We start from the raw sequence: 22,514 nt of genomic DNA, 5'->3' as shown, positions 1-22,514 counted from the left end.
TCTCTTTCTTACTGTTTATTCATTGTCACATGGTGTTTTTATTTTGTTTTTTAATTATGTAAAGCACCTTGAAATGCCTTGCTGCTGAAATGTGCTATACAAATAAAATTTGATTGATTGATTGATTGAAAGTTAAGAAAATGCCACTTTATTCTTGTGCATACAAGTGAGTACACAGAGTAATGCAGCTGAAACTACTGTTGCTGCTTCTGCTTCAGCAGGACTTTTAATGACGTTCTTTTAAAGAATTTTTAATATTAAGTATTTCATTATTGTTTGGACGAGCATATCTTCAGCCACTCTTGCTCCACAGTTCATTCTTCCATCCCCCCTTCCTCTTCTTCGTCTCATTCTCCACCCACGTCTCTTTCTTTGACTGAAGGCTTGTCAGAGGCTACTCATATTTCAAAAGGTCCTCGGGCGAGTAAATGAGATGCCGTTCTCCTCAGCATCCTCAGTGGGAAACAGAGCCATTTGTTGAGCTTAACGCCTCGCTGCCCAGCCGGCTCAGCCTTTCAAAGCACTGAAGACGGCACTGAGATCACAATTATGCAGTGCCAGGGAAGCCAATCTCCCTCACAAAGCCTCATCAGTACACACTCAGCAGGCGCACACACGCAGAGAATGTCACACACTCCTGAGTAAGTAGGGCAGACACAAGCAGAAGATATGCATTTAAATACATGCACACATGACTGCAGCTTGTTTTGTGTGTTTATTTGGTCCTTGCAGAATAGAAATGCAGGTGTTTCGCTGTGAGTACCTGTCAACTACAGAGCCTTGCTGGATTTCCACAGGCAGTTGATTGGGAAAATGGAACCCATTAGTCTTTTGAAAGAGGCTTGGTACGAACATAGAATAGGATTCAGGGTTATTGATCAATGAACAGAGATGAGGGGAAAGGGAGAGACATCACCAGCAGCTGGGATCAATGGCCTGGGTTAGCAGAAAGTTTGAAAATGCAGACAGGTGTCTCAAGACTGGGCAGGAAAGGGAGACTTTTTTCTCTACACTGAGAGTAAAATAATGAGAAGTAGTGGTGAACCCTTTAATCTTAAGCTCTTTCAGTGTTTTTTTCTGCATATTGGGATTTTTGTCAAGAGTTGTTAAAGACTGTGATACCTTTTACTGTTTTAAAAAAAACGTGAAAGTGTGTTTAATTTAAGACTTTAGTCATTTTAATTGTGACTATGCACTTTCTCCATTACTGATATAAATTGTCTCCAACATGCAGAAAGATTTCTATCAGTTTGAATTTCTTAACATTGCATCTTTCGTTCTGTGTGTAACACTAACATGTATTCGTTAGTTTGCTTCTAGTGTTACACACAGTAAGACTAATATGTTACTATGTTTCAGGCTTTTCCAGGTAACAGTAACGCTGACTCTGTGGTCCAGTATAAGCTTGACCAGCCAGTGATCGCTCGCTACCTTCGCTTGATTCCTCTGGACTGGAACCCCACTGGAAGGATTGGACTTAGACTGGAAATATACGGCTGCAGATACAGTAAGTCTGTCTTCATTTGTTTCTGGACTTTAACTGTTTATGTTTATCTATATTTTAGCATACTATATTAATTCAAAGATTCATCTCTATAAAAATAGTTGATGTTAGGTGATATTGATCAGTTCTCTGTATTGTTTTTAACAAAATTGGATTCTGGAGCAATTTATTAGATTATTTATCTTGCAGTTCAGCACTTGATTGTTTTTAAATGACATAAAATGTCTCCTGTTACTCTATTAGACACTGAAATATATGTTTTCATTTTTCTTATTATGAATGGGCTGTAATAAATGACTGTTATTAGTTGCTGAATTTTAATTAGATGGTGTAGTAAATTAAAACAGTACAGATTTATTTTGGAAAGTTTACTGAAAATGTCTAAGTTTGCAGAAAAAAACAAAACTCTCAGAATCATTAATTACTATATATGAACAGAAATATTCAGTCAGATTAAAGGTAAATTTTATTTCTTTATTTATTACATGAGAAAACACTTATACTAGTGACTTTATATAGAACAGGTCACCTCAGTAATGGTAGAATTTATTGACCCTTTTCTTTTTTAAATCTACTGATTCTTTTTAGGGATTAAAAGAAACTCTACTTTACAATTTTGCATTTGTGTTTTAGTTTCAGATCAGACTTTTCAGCACTTCCAGTCAAAAATTGCTCACAGACAATTCAGACATTAATCAGTATTGTTTGAACAACAGAAAAAAACCCATTGTGTGTCAAATGTTTGTTGATCATGCTGTCATTTCAGAAACATTTATTATGACAATGAATGTGTGTATACACATCTTTCTTTATTATTATCTTCTGTTTGGAGATTTTTCTTTTCCTCAGTGCCTAAACACAATTTATTTAAAAAAAAGGTTTAAGTATTAAGTATGTTTTGTTTTGTATTTGAAATATATTGGTGCAAATAATTCTGATCATACAACACATGAGTGTTAAGGATTTATTGACTTAGTCTTACCAAAGTCTATTTATTTGTTTTGTAATAGGTCATGAATTTCACATAAACTCAGGTGTAGAACAGAATATAATTTAATAATGAAGAGCGACACAGAATAAAACTTTTCTCCTATTTTCTTTGTTTTGTAGCCTCTGATGTGGCAAGTTTTGATGGCAGAAGCAGCTTTGTCTACAGACTGAGCGTCAGAACGAGCTGGACGGCGATGGAGATCATCTCTCTGAAGTTTAAAACCCTTAAGAATTCAGGAACGCTGCTGCATGCAAAGGGACAAAGAGATCACAGCTTAAATCTGGTGCTGGAGAAAGGAAAGCTGCTCCTTTATCACCAGCAAGGTAAAGCATTGACCTTTCAACCATACAGTCTTTTTATTAAGTACAGGTTGTTGTAGTTCACTCTAAAAACGAGCCAAAACTGCTCATTTTATCTGCTCTAATGAATACAAAAGCATGATGGTGTGTATTTTAATTGGATTGTGGTTTAGGTGGTAAAAAAGCAGATCTGCCTGTTTATAAGGTTATCCTTTTGAAAAAAAATAGCAATAGTGGTTTCCTGTTGGTAGAGATTTAAAACCTTCAATGTACCTTGACTAAAACTTTGAATATTTGACTTTAAATTAGTTTTGAAGTTTATTTTGGTAGATGCTGTGGTTCTAACTGCACGTTCAGTCATTATTCATTCATTGTTCATAACTGAGTAAATGTCAGGTAAATGCCTAAACTGTACAGCATAATTATGCACTCGCTCAGGCTCTGAAGCTTACTCGGTCTCATAACCATAGATGGAATTTAATATCTAGCACATTTTGTTCCTTAAAGAAAAAAGAGCTATCTCCAGGTAGGTTCATATCCATCTGCTAGTACGCTGTTTGTCTGATGTGATTTTGTAAAAAAACAAAACAAAAAAAAAAGAAAAACACTGATCCAATTTTGAAGAAACTCAGGAGAATTATACTTTCTTTTCCCTCTTTTGCCAGCAAGCTCACTCTGGTGGTTGTTTATTCATGTTTCTCAAGCAGTTGCTTGAAGAAAACAAATCAGATTTTGACAAGGTTTGGGGACTTGGTACATTTTACCAGTGAAGAAATGAAGTTACAGGTTAATGCAATGTTGTTTCATAATTGCGAGAGCGGTGCTAATATGTTAGTGTCAATTCTCTAAGATGTGTCAATTCTTGGTGTCTGAAAATATGGTATCAGGACTTCTTTTCTTGTTTGTATTGAAAACATTTTACCTCTCATCCAAAAGTCTTTGTCATAGTTTTGGTGTTTTGTTTGATGGTTTTTCTGGTTCTTGTTCTGCTGTGTTTGTCTTTTGGATTTGTGTTCATGTCTTGTCATTTTCACCTCCCCAGTAACCTGCCACGCCTCCTTCTCTCTTCTTCTTCTTCTTCTTCTTGTTTTTTTATGGCGGTTGGCAAACAACTTTTAGGTGCATTACCGCCACCTCCACCTTCTCTCATTCCTTGCTGTTCAGTTACTTTCCAGTTTCTCATGCCACACCCACATTACCATGACTACTTAATCACTGCCATCATTTTCACCTGTTTGTTATCACTCACCTGTGCCCATTTTCCTCCTGATCCTCAGCCTTCATATACCGGTCTTTGCTCTTCATTCCCTACTGGGTCATTCCATTTTTGCTGTGTTTTCCACTTGGTCCATGGTAGTCACGTTTGGTTAAGCCTTGCTTTGTTCCTTGATTTTGGATTTTGGATTTTTGTTATTATTAGTTTTGCTGCCTCGTCAGCCCATTGTTTTGGTTATTTTTTTATTCGAATAAATTAGTTTTATTTTAAAGAAACATGAGTCTGCGCTCTGGGTTCGCCTCCGTGTTCCCCCCTCCTGACAGTCTTATTTAGTTCCAATTAAGGATTGGAAGTTTTTTCCTTTAAGTTGCTGTAATAGTGTTACTGTCCCAATAATAATGTGTAAATCTGAAACTCTTAATTCATAATCTGGATTGAAGAAGCCTTTCAGATGAAAGACAAAACTTCTTCAAGAGACAAGAAGGGAACTCTGGCTGCCTTCCAGTCAAACTCCAAGGATTATGAGGGAGAAGAGAGTCATTTGTTGGAAAAAAACACATTTGCCAGTTTTTATTTTGCTCTCCTATTTTTTACAGACGTTTTCTTACTTTTTCTTAATCTAGAGAATGTCTGTTTTTCTTTTCCATTTTTCTCACAGCACAACATCCTTTCTCAGATTTTTTTTTTTAATCTGTGATGAATGCTACCAATATGTGTTAAAGATGAACTCTGCAGAGCGCAGTAGGCCAGCGCAGCATAATATGATCCATGGCCTCTATCTACACAGAATGGAGCACTGTGGAAAATATTGGAGGAATTATGTGTGTATGTGTGTAAACCAGGTTAAATCTGAGGGATTGGTAGATCCCCAGGATGTCACATGATCACCACACAGCCAAACTATCATTAAGTGGTGTCATCTGGGGGATTATCAGCTTTTTGTTTTTAGATGTCATTTTTTCTTTTTTTAGATATTTCACCATGAAACTGTAAAGAAAATGGTTATGGAAGAGTTAGGAATGCATAGCATGGTGATATTCATTATATAGAAAACAAATATTTCAAGTCAGACAACCTTGGAGGTCACCACACAAAGAGTCTAAAGATTTGGATGCTCTTTATGTAAAACTAATAAACATTAACAAAACTTATAAACTCTACAGGTGTTAGAAATCATAGGCTGTCAACCTTATATTTAAAAGGGACACATTGTGCAAAAATGTAGCTGAAAAGGACTTATTTGGGTGTTTGAAGTCACTAGAAAACAATAAGAATATAAGCATCTTATCTGAAGATATGTTACTGAGCTGTTCAGGCGTGCAGGAAAAGAGTATGTCACACTCTTCAGTATCCCAGTAAAAATATTCACCATCGATCTCTTCATTTTCACCTAACTTTTATTTCAGATCATGCTGGATTCACTGTAAATGATGGTTAACATTCTGCTTTTGGCTTAGCTTAAGTTCAAATTCTCAACATTAAGTTTTATATTTCACTTACCTTTAGAAATACTTGGACTACTATGGTTTTTCCTCAAAACCATAACTTATAATTAGCACATGTAACCACCAGTTCTTAACTTTAGCCTTTAAAATCATAACAAATCATTGTGAACTCACAGTAGAGCTCAGAGTTTAAGTCTTTTTATGACAATGGATTGTGGCTTGAGTATTAACCAACCCCTGCTAGTTGTTAAATTACTCAGTGTTTCCATCTGCTGCATAGCGTTTAATACTTTAGGCCAGCTCAAATCATGACTCATCATAAGTCTCATAACAGCACTTCAAAAGTTTAATATTTGACAGTTGTTGGAGAAGGCAGTTTTTATGAAGTACATGTTTTATTTTTCAGTGTTTGACCAGAAAAGTGCATACTGTTTGAAAAGTTAAAAGCTGTTACTTAAAACAACTTTACTTTCTGTTGGGGTTTGCATTTTCTTTCCCATACAACCTGTTCACGGTGCACCCTGCTTCTCACCCACTGACTCATCCATTCCCTACTGAACACGATAAAGTGGATACCAAAAAGGATATAGAGGTAATAGACCAAAGTTTAGACTGAGTGACAACAATTTGGCAAAATCAGAAAAAAAGATACAAACAAAACATCCCCATTCACAGCCCTGACACTGCAGGCTTTCTTCTTTTTTCCCCATAGTCCTCATCGCAGCCTTTCTTGTCAACCCATTATGCTCCTTCTGAACTTTTTCTGTCTTTTACATTTTCAGCTACAGTTATTTGCCTTCTTGAATTGCATGCTCTTTGAATTTCTCAGTCTTGCAGCTGCACATCACTCCTTCCCTCCCTTCCTATGACTCTCTCAGGAGTTTGCAGACAGTGTAATTTAGATCAATAGCTTGAAGCATCCACCTCGAGCCACAGCAACCCCTCCACAGTCAGCTGTCGGCAGAGGAGAGCAGAGAAGAAACTAAAAAAAAGAAGGAAAGATGGCAGAAAAGAGAAGAAGAGAGGAGAAGATCAAACTAACAGACCAAAGATAACTCCCAAAGCCTCAGGTGTTATCTCCACAGGAGAGCGTGTAATATTCTCAGAGGCTCTTTTTACTTATTGTATTAGTCACCTGATCTCCCACTTCTCTCTTTAACAGTGATAAGAATCACATCAAGAGGAAAATAGGCTGGCTGAGGCACAATAAAGCTAAAGATAGCTAATGATGGCTAACAATGTTCATCAGAGGCATGTTCAGCTTCTCAACACACAAATATAAACAACTCAGCCAGAGAAGATGTATTTTTGTCAGTAATATGCATTTGCATATATTAATGGCTCAGTAAAAAACACAGACATACCAACACACAAGAAAACAGACACAGAAACAAACACAGTGAGATAGTTAGGGACTTCCTGTCAGCTTGTGGTTGTCCGAGCAGTTGAAATAAATTGACTGGCTCATTAAGATTTATGTTCACGTTCCAAAATCACCTCATTTCCCCCTTACATTTATCAAAATGTCAGCTCACTATAATGTAGCCTGCTGCTTCATAATTTAGTTCAATTGTGAACTGTCACTGGGAAGCTGTAATACACAGCTGTGAATGCACCGAGAGCTGCTGTGTCCTGCTCCAGTGCCTTTAGTGACGAATGATGTTAAGTATTGCTGACTAAATTGGGATGGCATCATAGTAGCGTGCAGGACAAGCTGCATGTTAAGTAATTGACTTTCTTTTCTCTGCATTCCCACTATTAAAGGCATGCTGTGTGGTTGCTGGCTGAGCTTTGAAGATTTAAAATACTGATTATTTATACGTTGCAGTTGCAAAACCACCTCAATCCAGTTTTTCTTTGCTCATTTCATTGAGTGACAAAAGCTACATTTTCCCCCAGGCATCTAAGCTGTGTTGTTTAAATAAATTTAACTTTTCTGGACCATGTTCTAGTTTGCAAATAAAATAGAAAACAATAAACTGTGGTGATTACCAGCACATTTACCTATTCTGTTCTACTTTATAGTCAGTGATTTATAAGAAGCCTCCAGGACGTTTCCTTGTAAACAACTGCATATGAGTTTAGGAAAGACCTAAAGCTGCCAAAATATTCATGAGACTTACTGTACTGTCCTCTGCAATATGCTGATAACTCTGTCTGCAGCGATGCAAAATTAGTTTTAAAAATTATGGGAAAAGAACTGAAAAAGAGGCTTGAAAGTAGGTAAAAACAGCAGGACAGAAAGTGGGGGATGGTGTGCAAAATAATAATAAAAAAACTTAATTGTTTATAGTAAAGCATTGCCATTTTATACAATGCTTAGATAAAAATATCCTGGAAAATTTTAAATTAAACCACCACTGTTAATATAATTGCAACTAATTTAGTGAAATCTCCTTATTAGTAAGTGCTGAAAAGAAAACCCAATTTTCTACAAAAAAGGTTGATGCTTTTTCACAAGATAAATCTTTTTTTTACCTTTTTACTTTTTGTCTAATTAAATGTAACATATTTGTTTTTAAAACTGTTTCATAGTTAATATTTACTGGTCCTAAAGCAGCATAATCAAACATCCAATTTACTTTCAAATGTAATGATAAATGCCAACACAATAATGCTCTGACATTTCATGCATTATGCCTGCTTCACATGGCTGTATTTGTTTTGTTTACAAACGTTTTTAACTGTTTTGTGTGCATTTATTACCTGTATTACTTAGTTTATACTGTTTATGTTTGTGCTCTAATAGCAGGGTTTTAATTAAACAAACTTGGAAACGAACATCAGCACATCAGTGACATTCTTACCAATTATTTTTCACTTTTCCTTCTTCTACTTTTTCACTTTATGGTGATTTACATATTTCACAGAGTGTAGCTCTGATTAAAGCTGAGAACTAGTTAAAAAGAGAACACTTTTTTTTTTTTTACTGCTTTATATGTTCTTCGAGTTCTGGAACCACACCAGAAGGCTGACACTATAAAAGCAGCAGCCTATATGCCTTGATAAGACCTATCACTGTCGCCCCTCATAAACACTTATTGAGCTTGAGTGAAAACCCATAAAGGACTAACAGACAGAATGTTATTAGGTGATTTTGCCTCAGGGGGAATGTATAGAACAATGGATGCATGTTCTTGTGCTCAGCAGTAGAACAATTTGTATTAGTCTACCATGTCGGGTTAAATCACATACTTCTTGCAGAGTGACACAGCTGTGTTTTGTTAAATTTGATAATAAAAATGAAGACAGCTTTGAAAGCTTTAGGACTTGAAATGCTTTTTCACACCTTTAATAGTAGGATGGACAGGAGGGGAGCAGTGAGGGTCTGACAGAAGGTAGAAAAGGGAGAGAGTAAGGAGTTTGTGTTAGCCCTAAGAATTCTGTCTATTTCTTTGTCAGTAATTTTACTCATACAAGTTGCATCCAAACATGTAGCCACATTAAACTGGGGAATTGTCAAAGACAAAGTTAAACACTTTTAGAAATACTTTAAAGTTATCACTATGATTTTGATGCATGAACTTGGAGGCAGCTGGGTCATTCCATCCCAGCTCACTTAATGCACCCTTTCCACTACTTGTCACAGACAGATTTTCCTCACAGAATAATGCAAAAACTTGTATTGAGTTCGTACAGCCATGAGAAAATTGTGCAAACATTATACATTTTCACCTGACCAAGTTTTGCGATCAAGTTCTGAAGCTCAACATGCCCATTATGCACAGGTATGCTGAGCAGTCTGCAGACCCGTAGCCTTCATTGCAAAATATTACTGTGCACTGTCGGTTCCAACACCTCTCTATTGAAACCAGCAGTAACATTTGGAGCTTCAGTGGGTCTTATTATCAAACATAGTGGGCTAACCATCACTTGACAGTCTCCAGTTTTCCTTCCTTGGATCACCTTTGCTAGTTCTTGACCACCACAGACAAAATATACTCGACAAAACCTGCAGCTGGAGAGAAGCTTTGATTCAGTCTTAAAGCCATCACTGCTTATTTCATGTAAAAGTTCCTGAAATCTTCATGCTTGCTCATTGTTTTTTCTGCTCCCAACACATCAGATTTATTTAAAAAATGTTTTATTGGTGTCAGCTTTGCCCTGGCTACTTTCAGGGGCCCCTGTAACAAGATAGGTTTCATTCACATTTACTGTTTTTCACTTCTTCTGTCACTAGTCATAATTTTATGATTGATCGATGCAGAGTTGTTTTTTTTTGTTGGCACAAGTAAAAAATGTTTGATGAGATGGTCACACAGCTGCTCACATTATAAAATCTTTGGAAATCATCATACTATGGGGGAATATTTGGCAGAAAATACACATACAAGAATTTGCAGACATTACTTTTTTGTCAAATGTGCCACCACGTCAACATGAGAATGTTGGTCTTCTTCTAATCCATTGTGTCTGTGTTGCAGGTGTGAGTTCAGCTTCTGGTGGTAAACTTCTTGTTTCTCTGGGAAGTCTGCTTGATGACCAACACTGGCACCATGTAAAGCTGGAACGGATCAGCACTCACCTCAATCTGACTGTGGATAAAAACACACAGCAAGTTCACATCCCAGCAGAGCTCAGCCACTGGCACATTCATACGGTGAGAAGAAAAGTATTTTATCTCCTCTGGAAATTTTACACCTAATTAATCATAAATGTATATGTTGTAGTCTTCCTTCATGTTAACTATTTTTATATTTATGCCATGAAAAACAAACTTTCTAAGTAGTTTTATTGCCCTTTGTATGTTTATATATTGTGCAGCTGAGTGCTGGAGCTGCCCAGAGCCACGGACTGCAGAAACCCATCCTGCTAAACAGGAACTTTCACGGATGCCTGGAAAACCTGCTTTACAATGACCTCAATCTGATAAAACTGGTCAAACAGAACAGCCCACACGTCACTGCAGTGGTGAGTTATTGTATTCTTATTTTTGTTAACATCATTATGATAATCTGCCATTTAGAGATAGTCAGAAGGACAAATAGGTGACAACGGAGAATCAGGAAGCTGCAGATAAGCAAAGATGCAGTTATCACATCAGGTTATCATCCAGTATATTTATACTTTGTGGTACTTTAAAGCAAACCTTTCCCTGACCTTCTATGACCATGAGTTTTCACGTTTTCTTTTTACCAATTAAATTCTCACATTTCTTTGAGAAATACATAAAAATATTAACAATATCAATGTGTCTCAAAAAGCATATCATAACTATTTTTGCTTCTTTGTTTGGGAATTTAGACCCTAAGGTTAAAATTTATGTCATTGACATTTTTGCCATTTATCATAGCACCACTACACTCCATTCTTTCATTTTCACACTTTTTTAACCTGCAAAATTCTAATTTATCTACTGATTAAATAAACAAAAACAATTTGCCTAGAAGAGAAAAGTCAAATCTAAATATGCTTTTAGGACAAATGAGTAAATTATCTCTTCTAAGATCACAGCTTTCTTGATTTGGCGTGTGTACTTAGACATTTAGGTCTGTGGAGCTGTGTTTTTGCATACAGCAGCTTGTATCAGTTTAAGTTATGATTCTCGGTTGATTTTGGACTGAAAATGATCATATGGCTGTTTTCCCCCTAGTTATAATAACAATAAAGTTTTAATTATCCTGTACATGACAGAGTTGTATTTTTTATTGTAATTGACAGAATTTATTTACAGGTGAAATCACAAACTGACAAGTATTTATTGTTCTTCTGAGTTTTATTGTCATATATGAAAAAGTCCAGTTTTGTCTTGCATTACTGCACACAGTGTTGTTGTATTGTGGGATAACAAATTAAAAATCTCTTTGAGGCCCAAGATTCTTAACACGACTGCTTAAATGCATTAGTCACTTTTACATTAGGGCTTCATTCACAGAAATCCACAGATGTGACAGAGAGAATCACAACACGAACACAAATAATCAAGACTGGACTTTAAATCAAGCAATATGGTGCAAACAGAATCCCTTTAATTTCCAACAAGACGTCTAATTGTCATACCAGTTCAGATTAGCTTTACAAATGTCTTGTGTTGTGTGAAACAAGCTTGTTAACCAGATGTGCTGAAGGGATCTTATTAGGTTTTTATTCTCAGTGCTGCACTCCAGAGTTCACCTTACTGTGAAATGTCTATGCTCTAATTCAACCATTTTAGAAAATGTATCTGTTAAATTATGCAACTCTTCATCATTAAAACCTAAAATTGAGAACTTTTTTTTAATTAGTTCTCTTTGTTTCAGAATTTTGTCACTCCTCTCCGTTGTTCATTCCCTTCCCTTTTCTTGCTCCAGTGTCTGTCTTTATTATGCTAATGGTCACTGAATAACATCATTGTCATCATGAATAGTTTTATCATCTGCATCATCATGCTCTTCATTTTTACACCCATTGACAGCATCAGCATCATTAGCATCATCATAATTTACTTCATTATCATCTGTAATGTCATCAGATCCACATTGTGGAGTTACAAAGCCTAAAGCAAAAGAAACGAATAAGTTGTAGACAGAAGAAAACAGGAAATATGAAAGTTTAGTTTCTTGATGCAAGAAACTAGAAATTTCACATCAACTATCCCATGCTGGGGATTTTTTTCATAAGCAGGTCTCACAATTTTTATTAATTTTATATTAAAATCTGAAGCACTTTTTTGTATATTTTGTATTTTATGCAATTCAAGGCTTAAGATATGTGTAGAAGGTGCTCAAGGTCAGTGATCCTGATACTTCAGGTTTTTAATAGAAGCTAATATCAATATGGTAAGACAGGTGTCCTTTTTCCAAGAGGTGCTGATGAGACCTCTATGACATCAAGTCAAACCGAGTCAGCCTCTACAGTTGATGAATATTTATGTTAAGTCATCTGTTTTGTAGTCATTATTCCCTGTCTATCTTTTTGCCTTTACTTCAACAGGGCAGTATGACCTTTTCTTGTACTGAGCCGGTTTCAGTCGCTGTGACGTTCACTGACTCTCACAGCTTCCTCCAGCTGCCTGGACTAACATCGTGGTCGTCAGGGGTTGCTTCTGTAACCCTACAGTTCAGGACATGGAACAAGGCAGGACTCCTCCTGACCTTTGCCCTCCAACAGCAGGAAGGCTCCGTCTTCCTGTACCTGAGTGAAGCCAGGCTTCGCCTTCAGATCAGTAAAGCTGATAGGACACTCCTGGAGCTCAGTGCAGGTATGTTCACTTATAGTCTCACATGGTCACCTATGGATCTACTATTCTTCACCTAACTTAGCCTTTGCATGTTAGCTGACCACAGATAGAAGACATTGGCTGCATTTAGGTTGAGTCTGAGTTGCAAAGATTGATTGGACAAGTTCAAAAACCTTCTCCACATGACAACATATATTTTATTTTATAGTTTTTCAAACTAAAACTTCAGCATGTGACATGCACTTCAAGCTGACATTAGTTTTATAGCACTTTTAACCTTGGTTTTATTTTATAAAGGTCTTTACAATGTCTTTCATTTCCACCCAGTCAGGGTCACTAAGTAATTAGTGTTTGCCTGCCATCTGGAACAATTTAATGTTCAGTTTCTTGTCCATTTGTACACTTTGACACATCAAGGAGCTGGGATTGAAGTGCCTACTTTCTGATTGATAGACAACACCTGAGGCAAAACATTGCCCCATGTACATTTCCAATGGTAATGTGGAGAAATTTCAAAATAGCTTTTAGTGCTGCAGTTTGAAAAGACTGCTTCTTTACACAAAGGGAGACAGCTTGTCTAAAAACTAAATCTAAGAAAATATATGAGCACAATAACTTGCATGTACCAAGGTTGATCTTTAGTTCACAATTTAAATGGATTTTGCCAAAGACTAAATGATTTTTTGTTGTTTTAATTGAACCAATTCTATGTTATCTCATGTTGCAAGCTAACTTAGACCATTACTGTTCAAGTTGAAAAATGATGCCAACAGCTTTTAACCCATAGGTAATAATTGGAATGACAATATGTTGCATGTTTTAGCGCGTTTTTTGTGCATGTGTGTGCTTTCTCACAGGCTCAGGCCTGAATGATGGCCAGTGGCATTCTGTGGAGTTGTCCTCCAGAGAAAATCATCTGAGCATCACGGTGGACAAAGATGAAGGAGCCACTGCTCAAACCAGCATCCCGCTTCCTCTAACCTCAGAAAGTCAGCTCTTCTTTGGTGGTAAGTGAAAACATTAAAGAGCATCTGCCTTATGTCGTTTTTGCTGGTAAATCAAACTGGCCTGCATAGTGAGACAGACATTTCCAGATTATTTTTGTTTAATTTTTATTATAAATTACACACGCTTAAATAATTTTGATGTGAACACTGCTGACATTGATATTTTGAGCTGGTTAAAATTCATACAAGTTCTCCAGTAATAATTATCTTCTGCAGCTCTCGCTTTACCACCCAGGGAGGACTGAAGTCATAAAGCTGTTTACACTTATCTGTCTGTTCACATTCTCTTCTAAGTTTTCAAAGTAATCTTTCTTGCTGCTTTCTTCCCTCTTTTCTGTGTTATTCTTTCTATTGTATTCACTCAATGCATTAAAGTGTCAATCTGTCAATCAACCTTTTCTTATTTTCAGTAACACTCCCTTCCATTCCCCTTCTTTTCTCTCTGCAGAGCTAGCATGCATTTTATTGCTGTAAGACAGAATGTGTGTGAACATATGCAAAAAAACAAACAACAACAACAAACTGAATGATTTAGGGAAACATCTAATTATCAGAAAACAACACTAAGTCATTTATACAGCTTGGATGATGTTCTTTCCTGTTAAAAGACACAAGTGGTTCTAAACCTGTTTCATCTTGGTGCAAATTAACAAATTGGCAAGACAAACCCAATTGCAAGCCATTCTTTTCTCCCCAGTTTTCTTCACTGATGCTTTAGACTTTACTAGTCTTAATAAATGTATTGGTAGCTGATATTTATGGGCTGTTAAAATGTGCAGGAATCACACAAACAAATCACCTGGAGTTTATTTGTTTGATGTTGGGGCTTTGAACCCTCAGTGGGTTACAAGTTTGTCTCCACTGATCATTCTCATGCAGATTATTGATTAAATATTTGTGTATAGAGAAAAAAACAGCTGAAATTGTTTTGTCGTTGTCTTCTGTTTGCTTAGCAGTATGTCATGCAGCAAATAGACCTGCTGCACATCTTATTGCATGATAAATAGCGTGAGAAAAAACACAAGTCTTCATACCTGCAGCACTATTAAAATAAAATAAAAATCCAATGTAGAAATTCTTTTTTTAACTCTATCTATAATTTACAAGAAATACAATGTAAGCATTAAATTGGTGCTTCTACAACACTTTAAAATGCTATAAGCCATTGCAAGCTGCAGGCTTATTAAAAGGAGGTTTGTGGTCTTAGGTTACATTTTAGGTAAAATATTATATCAACTCTAAACAACTGATGCAACAGTTCTTGTAGGCAGCCATGAATTTGTATTCATACAACAATAATGTACATAATTTACATCATACATTTATTGATTTATACACAGTGAGGCAAAAATACTGAAAATCATTGCATTTATTATATAACCTGTGAAAACATATAAAACATAATAAAAAATTTAAATAAAGGGGTCTTTAACATGTAAAGTTAACTTATAATGACCAGTGTATTAACTGGGGGTAAAAACTTCCTTCTTTTGTCACTGCCTAAATAAAAATGTAACAAAATCTTCTTGTGAGCTTCTTAAATTCAAAGTGACAATAAGAAATGAGTCATTTGTTTCCACCTCCTCTGTTGAGCTAAGCTGAACTGTATTCCTGACAGGCTGACTGTAACTGGAGCAATGCAGAGCCTGCAGCAGAAATGCTGATTTGGCCACAGAATGTCATTATTCAGGATCCACCTAAAGCCTGAATCTCTGATGGGTAAAACATTCAGCTTATTTACAAGATCCACTCTGCCTGTGCTGGGAGCAAAGATTAGTGTTTTAAAAAAATCACTGTGAAGGTTTCTTGCACAGATAAAGAAATAGGAAAATAAAATGCTTGAGATTAACAAACTAATAAGAAGAAGGAATTTAGTTGATTGTATGATGAGCTACTTTCTCAAACTGAATAGAGATTGTGTTGAAAGGAAAAGATCTGTTGTTATGTTCTCCAGCAAATTTTAAAAGAACTCATTTATCTTGTGAAAGGGCTAAATAAACAGGATTTGAATCACAACACATTTTGCTCAGGCAGATAATGATCCACTCAAGATTCAAATGATTTTGTTGCCATCATGACTTTTCCTCTTGTGCGAGCAGCCGGATGACATTTGTAGTTTAAAGAAAAGTGCCTCCATCAAACAAGAATTGCAAACTCTCAAGCTTTTTGGTTTCTGCTTTCAGTTTTTGTGTCGTGCTGTCAGGCAAACAATAAAACACCTCTAAGCATTTTGCCTGTGTCCCACTTTATTAACATATTTGTCTGTGTGAAGGCTTTAATGAAACATTATCTGAAATTCTAACTTGAGCTGAAGTTGTTAATTTGCTCCAGGCTGTTTGGGAGTCTTAGCTTGGGCAAAAATATTCAACATCAGGGTTACAGAAAACAGTCGCATCCATATACTTGTCTCAGCAAGAGCAATTATTTATGAAGTAACGATAATTACCAACAAAAACTAAATTTCTGCATCTTGAGATCTCTTTGTTTTACAGTGAAGTTATTTGTTATTCACTGGCTGTCTTCAGGTTGTATCTCAAGCTGCAGAGCAGATATTTATTTGACTGATATGAAGTCAAACATATATTTTTTTGACTTTAGCAAGCACATCTGCAGTTTACAATAAACTTATATTTAAGCTAGTTATGTTGTGTTATAATTACCTCTGCTGAGGAGGTTATGTTTTCAGTAGTGTTTGTCTGTGCACAAGATTACTCAAAAAGTTATGAACAGATTTTCATGAAATTTTCTGGAAACATCAAATATGGTACAAGGAACACGTTATTAAATTTTGGTGGTGATCTGGTCAAAGGTCAAGGTTGCATACCAGTCTGTGCTCTAACTCTGCGGCTGTATAACAGGGATGTTAAACTACACAGCTGGACACCTCATGGGTCAAAGGTCATCACCACTGATTTCAAGGTGATGGGGTTATAGGTCAGTGTCACAGATGACCTTGTGCTCTGTGCAACCATGTAACAGAGGAAAATTAACAAAAACATACAGTAACATATTCTAGGTCAAGAGTCAAAGTAATTTTAGGTCCTGTACCATCGTGAGTGCTTACTCACTCATTTTATGGATTCTTCAACAAAAAGTCTGGGCTGTCTGGCTCTGGCTCCTGTTTCTGCAAAAAAGGAAATGAGTTCATCTAAAAATTAATTTTGTCAGTTATTTATTTTCAGTCAATAAACAACAGGATAAAAGAATACTATTGATTGAGTTTCTGTCCTCAGGTTGTCCTGCTCAGAGTCTGGAGTGCAGAAACCCATCTGAAGTGTTTCAGGGATGCATGCGTCTCCTAACTCTGGACAACCAACCTGTTGACTTGATTAAAGTGCAGCAAAGACTGCTGGGAAACTACAGCAACCTTCAGATTGACATGTGTGGCATCATTGACAGGTCAGTAAAAGTAACTTCTGAATATTTTTTTCTATTTCTTTTATTTCTTATGACAGACAATAAACTGCAATTTGATTTTAATAATGATGATTTTACCCATAACCTCTAAAAACAAGTCAATTTGCTGACAGTGTTTTGTTCCAAATTAAGATGTCATGGTCAGTTTGTGATTAGCATATTAACATTGGTGTCCATCCTTGATTCCATGTTTTCTGTGTTTTAATCATCTGCTAAAACTATCATAAAAACTAAGAGGAAATCACTGCAGAGGCTCTGACATTGAGCTCAAATTCAACAAGTTCACATGCCTGAGATAATGACAGAAAATTTATTTTTCTTTGATTTACAAAAAGACTTCCGCACTGAAATGATTAATGATTTCAATCCTAAGTGAAAACACTGTTTTATTTGTTTATTTTTGGCCTGACAGGTGTTCTGAGTGGCTGGTCATGCTTAAATGTAGAGAAAACACTGTTCAGCAACCATCCATGCTGGTAAACTTCTTAAGGATTGTGTTAGATTTACTTCACAAACATTCAAAGAGGAAAAACACTTAAATTTGCTAACATTGGTAAGCTAAAATTCAGGCAAACGTTTCTCCCTTAAACACTTGGTTCAATGTCATTTAAACACTGAAAGGAAATCTGAAAAGTATAATGTTTTTAATTCTCTGCTTACTATTGGCAACCTTTCATGCTGGAATATTAATGTTAGGTAAGTTTCATTCATGGTTAAATTGATTGACACTCGTGGGAACATTCAGGTAATGATATAGCCACAGACTTATATAATCCACTTTATAAACATCTAAAATCATAATAAAAGTTTTCTTTATGCTTGAATGTGACAAATATAAAAGTGTATGCCTTATATAAAGCGTTGAACCCCCCACCAGTCTTTTCTTTACCTCCAATCTTAGGGCTAATTAGAAGAGTCAAACCTTTATTTTCTTACCATAGTTTGAACATTATTTTAAATCCACACTAATCTTTCTATACACTTAATGTAAGTCTCCATTATCTGAACCAACATGGCAAAGTAGCTTTTTTTATATTGTAGAATGAAACAAAGATGGTGTTAAAACTAAATCCATCCTTGTGGCACCAGAGCCAGCCTTTGAGACTGCATTAGCCATCTGTTATTTTTTTTGTATTTAATTTAGAAGGCTAACAAATTTACTGTTTGTGGCTAAACTAAGTATTTAGTGGACAAAATGACAGCATTTTATTTCACTGGAGTGATAAATAACTAAACAAGTAGATTGGATTTTCATCTAATTGTCTTGGATAAAAACAGACAACGTGCTGTTATTCCAGCATTTGGTGGGAAGTGGAGACACTAAAATCAGATTAAATCAAATTAACTTCATTTGGAGATTTACAAAAACTGTTAAGCACAGTTCCAGTAGCTAACATGATAAAAAGGGAACAAGGTTTTTTGTTTCCTGTGAATGATTTGAAGCTTAACAGGTGAAGCTGTCAGGTGGTAATTTATCTGGTTCTTGACAGCATTATGTGTTTTGTCAAAGAGCACACACACACGGACACACACACCCATGCAAAAATCATGAAAAAGTGGTCCACTCTGTCTGACATGCATTTGTTGGTCAGTTTATTTCTGTCTTTAGGGTTTGTCTGTTATTTGGTTTGACTATAAACTCTGCAACACTGTGTAAATGAACATTTGTTTGTGTCTGTGTAAAAGAGAAATGTCCAGGAGCATCTGCAGGAGAAGCTAACAGAAGAGAAAAACTCACCTTTTCCCTGTCTCACTGCTGCTGTTCAGCAGTTCAGCAGTCAGTGAAAGTCTTTGTAGGACATCCTGATCCACCTGTGCAGTCATAGTGAGCTGGAGGAAGCTGCTGTGCTGGGCTGGTTTAGCCAGAGGCGGTAATATAAGTCAGGAAGATTGGATCCCTGTAAGCTCTGTTATCAAAGCTACATTAAAGCACTGATACACAGTTGCACCATATACATATACACAGTTCTGTTTCCATGCCAGGAATTCATTGGATATTTACAGATGACAAAAGTCAGGAGTTTTCTTTAATAGATTTGACAAAACTACCCCTGGTTACCTCTGGTGCTCAACATTTTGGAGCCTGGCAGGGTGTTGAAATTAATGCTCAATAATCCCATGTAAAAACATTATTTTAATTAAGGCTTGTGACTTCTAAGTTTGCTTGCTCAACTACTGCATTTTGCAAACCACATATACAAAAAAAGAAAACAAAAACAATGAGGACAACCTTTTGATAAACATTTTACAAAACAAAATCATGAGCACAGCATTTCTCAAATGCAAAAATAAATAAATAAATAAATACCTACATAAACCATTCTCTAAGTGCTCTGTTTGTCTACAACAGATAGGATGTCACAGTAAAAACTAAAAAAATTATGAGATTGGATGCTTCTACGTCAGGGGTGTCCAATCGTGGTCCTCAGGGCCTCCATCCTGCAGGTTTTACTTGTTTCTCTGCTCCAACACACCTGATTTGAATCAATGGGTGATTAACAGGCTTCTACAGAACATGAAGATGTGATTTAACCTCTGAATCAGGTGTGTTGGAGCAGGGAAACAAGGGAAACCTGCAGGATAGTGGCTCTCCAGGACCTGGGTTGGACACCCCGTCTTTCTGTAAAGGACGACATTCATTTGACTCGACAACAAACTGTAACTATGTATTTTTATTCAACAAAATACGAGGGACATTGTTGTATAAAAAGATCTATTCATGAAGTGATAAAAGTTTTATTGGAGGTTTCAAGGTTTTTTTGTTTTATACTGAAGAAATATCAAGAATTCTAATTATTTTAAGCTGCTTTTAAGATTTCTAAATTATTAGTTCTTTTACTTTTGTATAGTAGTTTGTATCCTCTTATATTTTTTTAATATTTGTGCAAGAACTCTGCATACTGAGGAGTCTGAGCCCACACAGCAGAATCAAAAAAATGACAATTAACATATCACAGCCACTTTGTTTCTATCCAGTCACAAACTATAGTTTGCCCTCACTGTTTTCTCTGCAATTATAATGCTTTAGTGTTGTTAAAAATGTTACTGTTTTGAGAAATGTTGTTGTTGTCACTTTTTTCATTAGGTAAAATGTTTAAAATGACAAATGTTATTCAGCTATTCATTGCAGAGGCTTGGAGAGCAAAATATCTGATTGTTTTTTCTACTTTTGAACCAGTCACATTAATAATAGTCATTATAATTAAGCCAAGTGTTTAAAAATGTAACTGTTGTTTTGAACAGGGATAAAGATAAATTTGAGCAGGCACTGGTGAGGAATGCTTCAGTACAGGAAAGGTCTCAGCATGGTTGTTTTTCTGGTTCGCTCTGTCGCAGTCCCCTGACCTTTATTCCACTGATTCATCATCCAAATACAATTAATACAGAGTCAAAGTTTCTATCTCTAATCATCAATCCCTCTCTTCATCCTTTGCGCCCACTGGGCTCACTTCCTTCCTTCCACAATTTCTGCTCCTTTTTTTCCCAAACATCAAAGTCCAATCTGACTTTATAATTTCTGAATCATCATAACCTAGTTGCTTTTTTTCATCTTTTTGGAAGTCCTGCCCTATAAATATTTTGCATAAGTGTGTGCTTACCACCATTTTATGAAGAGCAATGTGACCTCGAGCCTCAGAGTGAGGAGAACATTTTTTTATTTTTTTAAGAAAGTTAATGTTAGAAATGTTGTTGCCCTGTGGCGAGAGTGCATGTGTCAATGTGGTGAGTTTTTGCTCCCGGGAGTAAAAAATACAGAACCTTCACACCATTTTACCATTAAGTGTTCTCAATGGGTTCAGGTTTGTTTACTGTTGTGATTGGTGATGCATGTTTGAACATCTCTCAACAAAAAATAAACCTTTCAGAAATACTTTGAATTTTTTTTTTGCACTATTCTCAGACTTCTACTCCAAATGCCCGCAGGATCACATTCGCATTCAATTTACAGAACAGTGCACTGTTATTATCATCAATAGCAACAAGAGTCAATCAGTCTGTGCTCCCCGCGTGTTTGTTTACAGGTTTATAAGCCAAGGGACACATGAGTGTTTGTATCAGTGCCTGCCCTTACAAGAGGAGCTACTATTCACAGTGAAGGATGTGTGAAGGGTTCAAAAAGTGTTTTTATTCACTGAGAAATTAGGTTTTCCTCATGTGTAGGCTGGAGATCTGTGAGTCTTCACCTGGACTGATAACACAGATCAGAAAGCTCTCTACCACTGAGGAACAAATAAGACATCAGCATTTTTTAAATTCACACAAAGCATTTAAATCCTGTGCAAAAAGTTCAGCCTTTTCTGAGTGAGCCTTTTTTATTGTCCAGGTCGGGACGCTTTTATATGAGCCCTCAAGTACCTCAGATTGTTTAGTTGGATCATATATTTTTCTATAAACATAAATCAGATATGAATGAGACATTAAAACTACTTTCCTATGTAAGTTCACCACATTGTAAATTAAAGCTTGTTTTTATGGAGGTGAGGAGCTGTTAATTCTGGCATAAATATGAGCAAAACAACCCTAAGATGTTTATAGGATTATTTATGTTTCATTCAGACTGTTCTTGGAAACAGCTTTAAATTAGACTGAAAATAGAAAATAATAAAATTATCCTGTGATGTAGTATTTGATGTGGTAAAAATACTTAATACTGTTTGCACAGCGCCTTTGTGTTTTGCCAGCAGGCTCATAGAGTATAGCTTGTTAGAGCAGAACTATAGTTTAATTAATTGCAATCAATCCTAACTAAATAAACTTAGAAATACTGTTTTGCAGCTGACTCTCAAATGTTCCAGCCTTTTGCTATTTGCTCTAATAGTAAAACAACTCAAGAGGCACTACACCAGCTGAAACTATCCTGTTGTTGTGGTTGAACTGTGTTCAGAATTTAAAATATGTTAAAAATAGAGGCTGAAATGAGGTTTTTCTGTTGTAATAAATGATTATATTTTTGATTCATCTTCACAATACTTACATCACTAATTTACAAACTTTTAGTCCAACCCTGTACATTTTGTTGACATCTTCCAAGACAGCTTGTAAATTCCAAGTAACACCTTATTTACCCAACTTTTTTCACTTTTATCATTCTTATCTACAGACTTGCATCCTTTAATTAGGTAAAGAAGTTGTCTTTGTTCCTAGAGGTTATTTTGATTTTCATATTCCCATGAACAAATAGAGAAAAGAAGCATTTAGCAATAAAGTTTTTCCTTTTGTTAGAAAAGACTATTTAAATAAAAACACTTTCACTCAATTAGTTTAAATCTGTTTAATGTAAAGATTATACATAAAGTTTGTGTAACCTTGAATTCATGTACACTTTAAGTGTTTGTAATCTGTACAGTCAGCTGCTGTAGGTTAGAAAAAATGACATGTTTGGAAATAATCTTGCATAACAATTTTAAATTTGGAATGTTAAATATTTTCTTATTTGTAAATAAAAAAAGCAGTGGTAAAATCTGGATCATTGCCC

The 22,514-nt window shown here is 35.8% G+C and overlaps 1 protein-coding gene across 2 annotated transcripts in view; it reads left to right on the top strand.

Annotated features, from left to right (window-relative positions):
- LOC108238457 (contactin-associated protein-like 4) overlaps positions 1-22,514 on the top strand; it is an 80,481-nt gene that overhangs the window by 35,552 nt on the left and 22,415 nt on the right. For both annotated transcript variants that reach the window (XM_017420568.3, XM_017420567.3), the window contains exons 4-10: positions 1,360-1,507; positions 2,615-2,818; positions 9,880-10,055; positions 10,220-10,366; positions 12,368-12,635; positions 13,472-13,621; positions 16,855-17,020. In XM_017420568.3, coding sequence (XP_017276057.1) covers positions 1,360-1,507; positions 2,615-2,818; positions 9,880-10,055; positions 10,220-10,366; positions 12,368-12,635; positions 13,472-13,621; positions 16,855-17,020 — 1,259 coding nt within the window. The remainder of the gene's footprint in view (positions 1-1,359; positions 1,508-2,614; positions 2,819-9,879; positions 10,056-10,219; positions 10,367-12,367; positions 12,636-13,471; positions 13,622-16,854; positions 17,021-22,514) is intronic.

The sequence above is a fragment of the Kryptolebias marmoratus genome, linkage group LG24, assembly GCF_001649575.2.
Source record: "Kryptolebias marmoratus isolate JLee-2015 linkage group LG24, ASM164957v2, whole genome shotgun sequence".
Taxonomy (NCBI): domain Eukaryota; kingdom Metazoa; phylum Chordata; class Actinopteri; order Cyprinodontiformes; family Rivulidae; genus Kryptolebias; species Kryptolebias marmoratus.
Note: the sequence above shows the minus strand (reverse complement) of the source record. Positions and strands in the feature narration are given on the sequence as shown.